Genomic DNA, 10,533 nt, shown 5'->3' with positions numbered 1-10,533 from the left:
GCACCTGCAGCTTTTGGGGTCACCGTATCCCAGCACTGGTTTCCCACAGCTTTTGGGGTCACCATGTCCCAACCCTGGGTGTCTGTGGCTTTTGGGGTCACCATATCCCAGCACTGAGCGCCTGCAGCTTTTGGGGTCGCCACGTCCCAACGCTGGGCCCACGATGCCCACCCTGCAGCCCAGCTCGTGCACGCAGAGCTCCGTGTCACCGCGAGCCACAGGGCCCCGTGTCCCCTGCATGCACCCCGGGCAGCGGGACGGGACGCTGCGCGCTGCATCCCGCCAGCGCCACCTCCGTGCCCGCGCCGCAGCAGACAGCGGCTCCACTGGGGAAAGGCAACGAGGGATTAAATTAGTGCCTCTATTTGCACATATTTATAGCACTCGAACGTATATATTTTAGCTGGAAAGGCAGCATGAATCTCCCCCGAGAGCATCCCTGAAGTCACATTTGCAAGGGACCTGTCTTCTCTTTATGATGCTCATTTGCATCTGACTCAGGGAAAAAAAAAAGCGAGGGATTGATAAAATGCGGGTATTTATCATATTTCTGGATGCAAGCGCGTGGAGCTGCAGAGCCGGGTGGAAACGGGGCCGAGCAGCGGCCGGGTGCCCCGGCGATCCCTGCCAGGACCGAGGAAAGTCCTCGGGCACCGAGAGCGGCTCCGGGCTGATTTATGGGAAGAGCCGCAATGCGCTGGCAGCCTGCACCAGGACCCGTCCTCCTTCCCGGGGATCCCAGCTCCGCTTCCGTGTTTTCCCGCGGAAAAACACACGGAGAAACCTTGGAAGCTGGGGAGAAGGGCGGAAGGGGCCTGGCTGCACCGGAGCGCGCGGGCATGCGGCCAGGCGTCGATACCAGCTCCCCTGCCCCGCCGCCGCGTCCCCTCGGCCGCGCACGTTACTTCACACCGTGCAATTACTCTGGCAATTAATCGATGAGCCAATTACCCGCGCGGGGCAGCCGCAGGCACAGGGGCAGCGGCTGCGGCCGCCCTGCGCGCAGCGGGGGGATGCAGGAGCAATGCAGCGCGCGGGGGCTCGCACGGGCCGGTCGCCCCCGCGGGGTCCCCGCCGGGCAGCGCGGCCACGAAGCCCCCGGGAGCACCCGGCCTTTTATTAGCTGCTGCTCTGAATAATTTATAAGGGCTCGTGAGAGGCGCAGATGCTGCAATAACCTGTTTGGCTTAGTCAGGGGAAAAGTTGCATTTTGCAGGGTCACGAGCAAAGAGAGGGGACAGCCCTGAGCCCCCCGGCACCCGGCACTGCGCTGTGCCGCGTCGCACTGCATTGCACGGTGCTGCACTGCATTGCACGGTGCTGCACTGCATTGCACGGTGCTGCACTGCATTGTACCACGCTGCACTGCATTGCACCACGCTGCATGGCTCTGCATGGTGCAAGTAAAGCCACTTCAGGGACAAATCCCAGGATGGCTGAGGCTGGAAGGGACCACAGGGCTCCCCCGGTGCAGCCCCTGCTCCAGCAGGGACACCCAGAGCACGGGGCACCCGGGCGCATCCCGGCGCGCTGGCAGATCTGCAGAGCAGGAGCCTCCGCAGCCTCCCTGGGCAGCCTGGGCCAGGGCTCGGGCACCCTCCCACCAAACAAGCTCTTCCTCACGGGCACGTGGAGCTGCCTGCACTGCAGCTTGGCCCCAGGGCCCCTTGGCCTGCCACTGGCCACCACCCACAAGAGCTCGGCCCTTCCTCCCTCCATCCTCCCCTCGGCTGCTTGCACACACTGACCAGCTCCCCTCTCGGCCTCCTCTTCTCCAGCTCAACAGGCCCCGCTCGCTCGGCCTCTCCTCACACCACAGCTGCTCCAGGCCCTTCCTCAGCCCTGTCGCTCTGCGCTGGTCCCTCTGGAAGCTCCATGTCCCTCTTGTCCTGGGAAGCCCAGAGCTGCCCCCAAGGCTCCGGGTGACATGATTAAGATGTCACTTAACATAGGAAAGGGAGGCAATAATGGCAGGGACGGCTCCCCTCATCCTGGGAACTCCAAAGTATTCCCTGCTCCAGGGATCCCTGGGATGGGGAGGCAGTCGGGAAGCTGGAGAGTTCCCTGGTGCCAAGGGGACATGGCAGAGCCAGGTGGCAGGACAGGGCAGGAGATGCCACGGGGCAGGAGGGAGGCTGTGCCACGGCGGGAGAAGGGCCTGGGGATGGGAGACGCATCCCAAGCTGGGAAATGCTGCACAGGGATGGGAGACCCTGTGCTGGGGCGGGAGCTGCCATGCAGGGACGGCAGAGACATCCCTGCATGGGAAGCGCTGCGCCAGGACGGGGGACACCGCGCCAGGACGGCACCTCCCTGCTGCGACAGCAACTTGGGCACCTCTCCGAGCGCGGCCCAATCCCGGAGCGCAATCCCACGGCCCAATCCCGCTCCCGTTGCTGCAGCCACCGGTTGCTGCAGCAACGGGAGCGAATCCGGGGAGCGCAGGCAGCTCCCGGCGCGGCGGCTTCCCGCGGCGCCGGCAGCCGCTGCCATCCCGGTGCCGTCACTGCCTCCCCCTCCGGAGCACGTGGGAGTTTCTCGGCTCCGTGCGATTTCCATGCGAGCGGCGCAGCCGAGGGGGAGGCTCCGTCCCCGCCTTCGCCGCTGACTTTAGCGGCGGTTAATTATAAATGAGGCCCCCGGGCCTATTTATACGCACGGGCGCGCCGGGAAGGACGGGGTTAGGACACGCTTCCCATCCGGGCCGAGTCCACGGCCCCGCGCTGCTCCGCGGCTCCGGCCAGGATGCGGGAACGGGGCCAAACTTCCAGCGGGAACGCCGGCTCTGCCAGGATAACTCGCCCGGGCGGAGGCGCCGGCGCCTCCGGAGGCCTCGGCTGTTTGATTCCCCCATCCGATCGATTCCGACGCGCGCTGAGTTTCCCATAATAGCGTTGGGAGCGCTCGGGGTCAGCCCTTCCCACTGCCATGGGAACGGGCGCGGGAGCCGAGCCGCTCCGCACGTGGGGCGCAGCGGGCCGGAATCCCCCGCACAGCTCCCCGGCATTCCCAGGAAGCGCCGCGCCTGGGATGTGCACAGGGAATGTGGTGCGGGAAATGTGCCCGGATGGCAAATGCACGGTGCATAGACGGGATAAACGGGATGCGGGATAAAGCGGGAGCATGCAGCGAGTTCTGCATGCAGCGAGCTCTGCATGCAGCGAGCTCTGCATGCAGCGAGCACGCAGCACGAAGCTGCAGCCGCGCAGGCTGTGCGGCCGCTGCCCGGAGCGCTCCGGTGTGCCGCTGCGCTCCGGCCGCGGGCGAGCGCGTTACCTGCGAGCAGGAAGGTGATGAGGCAGGTTTCCTTTGGCATGAAGAGCTTGAGGCGGGAGCCGCTGAACACGTACTCCACCACGGCCTCGGAGCGGCCGGCGCGCTGCAGGAACGGCAGGAACTGCTTGGCCTTCTGCGTGTCCTGCGGGAGAGAGGCGTCAGCGCCCACGGCACCGGCACCGGCATCGGCGCGCCGGCCCGGGAACAGCTACAGAGGGACGGAGCAGCGGGAGCACCGAGGCCCTGTCCTGTATCCGCAGCCAGTGGCAAAGCCATCCTATGAGATTCCGGACTGGAGTGCGAGCTATTCCAGATCCCTGCCCCTGGATGTGGGACATCCCGAATCGCAGCTGCCCCGGGGCACAGGATATCCCAGATCCCTGCCCCTGGATGTGGGACATCCCGAATCCCAGCTGACCCGGGGCACGGGATATCCCAGATCCCTGCCCATGGATGTGGGACATCCCGAATCCCAGCTGCCCCGAGGCACGGGACATCCCAGATCCCAGATATCCCAGGGCATGGGACATCCCAGATCCCAGATGCCCCAGGAAATGGGACATCCTAGATCCCAGATGCCCCAGGGCACGGGGCTACCCGGATCCCTGCCCCGGGATGTGGGACATTCCGGATTCCTGCCATAGGAAATGGGACATCCTGGATTCCAGCTGCCCCAGGGCATGGGACATCCCGGATCCCAGCTGCCCCGGAGTGCAGGACATCCCGGATCCCTACCCTGGGGCATGGGACATCCCGGATCCCAGCTGCCCCAGGGCACAGGACATCCCGGATCCCTACCCCAGGGCGCGGGCATCCCGGATCCCAGATACCCCGAGGCAGCTGGATCCAACTTCCACCCTCCCCCTGCGACACGGCCCGTGCATCCGCTCTAGCTCATTCCTAACGGGAACTTCACAAACAGCCGAGCAGTTTTGGACCCTGCAGGGCTGGCAGGGCCGAGCAGTGTCTGTGCGTCCCCCCCAGCCCCCTCCATGGGACAGTGCTTGGATCCCCGCTCCGGCTCACTCCGAGACGCCCTTGGAGCCAGCGGCCCCGGCCAAGCCCCCGGCACCCGCCTGGGATGCAAGCAGCAGGGCACCGACGCTGCAAGCACCCGATTTATTTACCCGGCGAAGAAAAGCAAAGCAGCTCCCAAAATAACCCGCAGCCAGGTGGCTTTTTATTTTCCTGCCTCCTTAATTTAGACGAGCGAGCCGCGCGGGAGGGAAGCGAGCACGCTGCAGCCTGCGGATCCGTCCCCCGCTGGCAAGAGCCCGAGGGCCGGAGCAAGCGCGGGACCACATCCTGCTCCGGAGCCGGGAATGTGCAGGATAGCAGGAGTGTTGCAAGCTCGTGCTCCCTGCATGGGCATGCACCTGCTTCTGATACTGAAAGGTGCAAATTCCCTGCACCGGGGCTAAGGATCGGGCAGCTCCTGTGGTTGCACGGGGGGATGCGGCTGCATGGGGGGATGCGGCTGCATGGGGGGATGCGGCTGCACAGGGGGCTGCGCCGGGGCTCCTGCTCCAAGCGCGGCTGCGGGCCGGAGCTGCCTCCTCTTCCGCGCGCCGCAGCGCGGCACAGCAACCTCGTGCAATATTTATAGCCCCCATTACACGGATAAACACCGAAGGCACGCGCCTGCAAACGCCCGCGTCAGCGCGACGCGGGAGCCGCGCCGGGAAGGAGGAGCGGCAGGCTGGGGCTGACCTAAATTGGAGTGTGGAGCTGGCAGTTTGCAGCGAGCGCGCGCGCCGGGGGATTGCAGCGACGGGCTGGGAAGCGCTGCCTGCCCGGGGCCGGGCACCCGCCAGGGCCACCCCGGAGAGCCGGCGGCTTCCAAGGGCATCCCGCTGCGGAGCGCGCCGGGCGTTTGCAGGGGTCCAGCTGTGACTTGCCCCCTTGCCGGTCACCTGCCCGAGGCGCACGGCCGTGCCACCGTGCCGTGTGCCGCACGCTAATTCACGTTAAATGCTTTTGGCAGCGGCGCAGTGCCCGCCGTCAGCGTGGCGCGCGCCGCATCCATCACGCCGCACAACTGCTGACACTCGGCTAACTAAGAGCACGATCAATTTGCAGGGAGCTATTAACCATTTTAAAAGATTAACAAATCTTCCTAAGAGGGGTGATGCATTACCCTAATTTTGTTTGCACAGGCCCTCCTCACACCAGCTCCAACCGCTCTGCTCGGGGCCCTGGTTAAGCCAGCGGTGCTGCAAGGAGCAGCTTTGGCCTTGGCCAGGGCTGGCACTGCGGGGATCTCACAAGGACACCCAAGGACTACCTTGCATGCCACAGGCATTCACCATGCACGCTGTGAGCACACTGCATGCACTTTGTATGCTGCACACGCGCTGGATGGACACACCTTGCACGCTGCTTGCAAATTGTGTATGCACACCTTGCATGCTGCATTTGCACCACGCACGCAGCATACCTGCCACGTACACGCAACACGCACCATGCATGTATGCACACCATGCATGCATGCGCACCATGCGTGACGCACGCACACACCGTGCACCCCAGTGCTGGCCCTGCCTGGCACCCTGTGCAGGGAGCACGATGCTCCAGCTCCACGTCTCGCCCCTGCCGCCTGCTCCAGCTCCAGCCTCCTCCTCCTCACCCAGCCCCAGAGTTTGTCTCGCTCTTTGCGGGCAATTTAACCGCATGCATCTTTCAGGAGCCCGCGAGGCGGCCGAGCTCGGGGCGCCTCGCCGGGGTTTGCTGCAGCACGGGCTGCGCCGTTGCAACGAGCGAGCTGCTCTAGCAGGAAGCACGCTCCTCCTGAGCATGTGGGGGCCCCTCCACACACCACCCCCAGCTCCTGCACCATTCCCGCTGCACGGCACCAGCGTAGCTCTCCCTTGCCCTCTCAATCCTGCCAACACTCAGAGCGATGCCGCCGCAAAGCAGGAGGAGGCTCATGCCGCCCCGGTGCCCACGGCGCCCCGTGCCCGCCTGCACGGGGCTGCAGGGCTCCTTACCCCGGAGATGTCGGCCACCCGGTGAATTGGCACCTCCTTCTTGCTGTGCAAGCCCTTGCCGTTCTTGATGGCCCTGCAAAGGAGAGGAGACACCAGCCGTCAGCACGAGGGAGCCGCCGGCTCGTTAGCCTGCTAAGCCCAATTAGTAGCTTTCCCGATGCTCATCTGGGCTCAGCTCGTACCTGACACTTGCCCTCACCACCAAATTCAACCAGTTTGTTCCCGGGAACACCGGGGGGAATTAACAGCAAGAGCAACGCACTATTGCACCCCTGCACCGATGCACCAGCGCACCAGTGCACCAATGCACTAGTGCAGCGGTGTGCCAGTGCAGCAGGCACCGATGCACCAGGGGAATCTGGAATCATCAGTGTTTCTTTCAGGGCTTAATCACGCGCAGCGCTTCCGATGCAAAAAACCCCGGCAACCTTCCCATTCGAATGGAAATGAGCTGCTTCCAGGTTAAAATCCATCTGCGCTAAGTAGCCCGAGCGCGCGCTGCCTAGGGAAGCCATTTAGCAGGTGAAGCATGAGCAGGTGCCGCAGGGCTGAGGTTCATCCTGGCTGGATGCGCCGGAGCCGGGAGGTGCCAGGGCGCTGGATGCCAGGGCGGCTGCGGCACCGGCCAGGTCCAGCTCCTGCTCCAAGTGCCACGTGGGAGCAGTGCCCTCAGCTCCCGGCTGGCCCGGGACACCAGCGGCTTCCCCGGGTCGCCCCTTTTTGGCAGGGCTGAAGGCTTTTTGCAGAGCTCAGGCAACGCTCATCCCAAGCAAACCCGCTCCTCAGCCTTCCTCTTCCTCCTCTGGGCGGCAGGGAGGCTTGCAGATGCCGAAGGCTCCCGGAGGCGCGGGGACACTCACCGGGCCTCGGCGGCCAGCAGCTCGTCGTAGTGCGAGGAGCGCTGGTCGTCGTCCTGCCGGTAGCGGATGACGGTGGCCAGGCCCTTGCTGACCAGGGCTTCGGCGATGTTGCTGCAACGAGAAGCGCGCGGCGCTCAGCGCAGGCGGCCGCGCAGCCGCGCGTCCTGCAAAGGGTGCCCTGCGTGGGGACAGGGGTGCTCCGGGGGTGCCTGTTGCTCCCCGAGGAACTGGTGCTGCATGAGGCCGGGGGAGCCCAAAATAGCCCTGGAGCTGGGGGGTCGTAAGTGACTGCAAGGAGGCAGCGAGCTGCAGTGGGCAGCAGTGCTCAGCACGTCCTGCAGCCGTGCAGCAGCACTCGAGGGTGCAAACATGCGGCTTTGGCTTTGTTGCACCGTGCAAATGAGCTGCATGGCAATGCATGGTGCTGCACTACGTGAATCTGCAGCTTCGGAAATGCACGGTGCTGCATGGCACTGCACCGAAATGCATAGCATAGCACTGCGCGGCACTGCATTGCACGGCGCTGCATGGCACTGCACTAAACTGCATAGCATAGCACTGCGTGGCACTGCATGGCATGGCATTGCACGGCGCTGCATGGCACTGCACCAAACTGCATTGCATAGCACTGCACGGCACTGCATTGCGTGGCATTGCATGGCATTGCACAGCATTGCATGGCACTGCACCAAACTGCATAGCATAGCCCTGCACGGCACTGCATTGCACGGCATTGCACAGCATGGCACTGCACATCACTGCACGGCACTGCACGGCACAGGGAACGGGCAGCTCAGTCCCAGCGGGATCCCACCTGGAGGGGACCCTGTCCTAGTCCCAGCTCCCTCCTCAAGCTCGTGACCCCGCTGCAGGGACAGGAGGCCGGGACACCCCCGGGACACCACTGCTCCGCACTGCAGAGCCCCGGGGACGGGCTGGGGTCCCCTCACATTGGGCATTCCCATGTCCCCATCCCCACACCGCAGCCCTGGGAAAGCAGCAGCGGGAGCCAGACCCGGGAGCAGGGAGCGGAGGGGACGGAGGGCAGCGCGGGGCCTGCCGGAGGGCGCGGGGACAGCGCACGCTCCGCTCGCCAACGGGAACGGGCTGGGCGGGAATGGGGATCGGGAAGGGGCTGGGTGGGAATGGGGGCTCAGGAAGGGACTGGATGGGAATGGGGCTCAGAAGGGGCTGTGCGGGATGGGGATCGGGAAGGGGCTGTGCGGGAATGGGGATTGGAAGGGGCTGTGTGGGAATGGGGGCTTGGGAAGGGGCTGTGCGGGATGGGGATTGGGAAGGGGCTGGGTGGGAATGGGGACTGGGAAGGGGCTGGGCGGGAATGGGGATTGGGAAGGGGCTGGGCGGGAATGGGAGCTCAGGAAGGGGCTGGGCAGGAATGGGGTCTTGGAAAGGCACTGTGTGGGAATGGGGGCTCGGGAAGGGCTACGCAGGACGGGCTCGCAGAGACGCCGCACATGCTCCGGCGCTGCAGCCCATGCACGCCGGGCACACCGGGACCCACACAGCGCTCCAGTGCCTGCACAGCGCTCCAGTGCCCGCCGAGCACACCGGGACCCGCACAGTGCTCCAGTGCCCGCACAGCGCTCCAGTGCCCGCCGAGCACACCAGGATCCGCACAGCGCTCCGGGACCCGCACAGCGCTCTGGTGCCCGCCGAGCACTCCGGGACCCACACAGTGCTCCAGTGCCCGCACAGCGCTCCAGTGCCCGCCGAGCACACTGGGACCGGCACAGTGCTCCAGTGCCTGCACAGCGCTCCAGTGCCTGCACAGCGCTCCAGTGCCCGCACAGCGCCCCAGTGCCCGCCGAGCACACCGGGACCCACACAGTGCTCCAGTGCCCGCACAGCGCTCCAGTGCCCGCCGAGCACACCGGGACCCACACAGCGCTCCAGTGCCTGCACAGCGCTCCAGTGCCCGCCGAGCACACTGGGACCCGCACAGCGCTCTGGTGCCCGCCGAGCACTCCGGTGCCTGCCAAGCACACCGGGACCTGCACAGCACTCCAGTGCCTGCTGAGCACACCGGGACCCGCACAGCGCTCCGGTGGCCACTGAACGCTCCGGTGCCCACACAGCACTCCGGTGCCCACACAGCACTCCGGTGCCTGCTGAGCACACCAGGACCCGCACAGCGCTCCGGTGCCCGCACAGCACTCCGGTGCCCGCACAGCACTCCGGTGCCTGCTGAGCACACGGGACCCGCACAGCGCTCCGGTGGCCACCGAACGCTCCGGTGCCCGCCGAGCACTCCGGTGCCTGCCAAGCACACCAGGACCCGCACAGCGCTCCGGTGCCCGCACAGCACTCCGGTGCCCGCACAGCACTCCGGTGCCTGCTGAGAACACGGGACCCGCACAGCGCTCCGGTGCCCGCACAGCACTCCAGCTCCCTGCACTATCTCCCTGCCGGGAGCACGGCCGCATCCCGGGAGCAGTCCTGGGCGGCACAGCCAAGCTCGGGGGCAGCGGCGCCGCACTCGCCCGGGGCCGCTGCAGGACGTTACGTAAGGAGCAGCGTTTGAAGCAGCGTTACATAAATCCCAGGCTCTCACCCAGCCCCGCTCGCTTCCCAGCTGCCGGCGGCGGAGCCGCGGGACGTCGCTGCCACGGGGCGCCCGCCGGGGAGCCCGTGCCATCCCGCTCCGCGCCCGGAGCCGCGTCCCTCCATCCCCAGGGAGCGGCGGCAGGATGATCCCCGTCCTCATCCTGCCTCTGTGCCCGGAGCCACTTCCCTGTATCCCGAAGGAGCAGGCACAGATGCTGCGTCGCCCCGCATGCTGCAACGGGTGCTCCGCAGGGAGTGCAGCACAACGGGTGACTGCAATGGGTGCTCTGCAATGGGGTGCACTGCAATGGGGTGCACTGCAATGGGTGAACGCAATGGGTGCTCTGCAGCGAGTGCAGCACAGTGGGCACTCTGCAATGGGTGCTCTGCAATGGGTGCTCTGCAATGGGTGCTCTGCAACGGGTGTACACAGTAGGCACTCTGCAATGGGTGCTCTGCAATGGATGCTCTGCAATGGGTGCTCTGCAATGGGTGTACACAGTAGGCACTCTGCAATGGGTGCTCTGCAATGGATGCTCTGCAATGGGTGCTCTGCAGCAACTGCAGCACAGCGGGCACTCTGCAATGGGTGCTACGCAATGTCTGCATTGCAACAGGCACCCCGCAATGGGTGCTCTGCAATGGGTGCTCTGCAGCGACTACAGCACAATGAGTGACTAGAAAGGCTGCACTGCAATAGGTGCTCTGCAATGGGTGCACACGCTAGGCACTCTGCAATGGGTGCTCTGCAACGGGTGCACTGCAACAGGTACTCCGCAATGGGTGCTCTGCAATGGGTGCTCTGCAGCGACTACAGCACTAGTGACTACAAAGGCTGCACTGCA

At 65.5% G+C, this 10,533-nt stretch overlaps 1 protein-coding gene across 1 annotated transcript in view; it reads right to left on the bottom strand.

Annotated features, from left to right (window-relative positions):
• Window positions 1-10,533, bottom strand: part of SND1 (staphylococcal nuclease and tudor domain containing 1) — a 48,211-nt gene that overhangs the window by 4,538 nt on the left and 33,140 nt on the right. Inside the window, exons 13-15 of the mRNA XM_026046527.1 lie at window positions 7,124-7,234; window positions 6,264-6,336; window positions 3,277-3,418 (exon numbers count right to left, since the gene is read on the bottom strand). Coding sequence (XP_025902312.1) covers window positions 3,277-3,418; window positions 6,264-6,336; window positions 7,124-7,234 — 326 coding nt within the window. The remainder of the gene's footprint in view (window positions 1-3,276; window positions 3,419-6,263; window positions 6,337-7,123; window positions 7,235-10,533) is intronic.

Source organism: Nothoprocta perdicaria, unplaced genomic scaffold (assembly GCF_003342845.1).
Source record: "Nothoprocta perdicaria isolate Ctin4 unplaced genomic scaffold, notPer1 scaffold_447, whole genome shotgun sequence".
In the NCBI taxonomy this organism is placed as follows: Eukaryota; Metazoa; Chordata; class Aves; order Tinamiformes; family Tinamidae; genus Nothoprocta; species Nothoprocta perdicaria.
The sequence above is the reverse complement of the archived record's forward strand: the minus strand, read 5'-3'. Positions and strand labels throughout refer to the sequence as shown.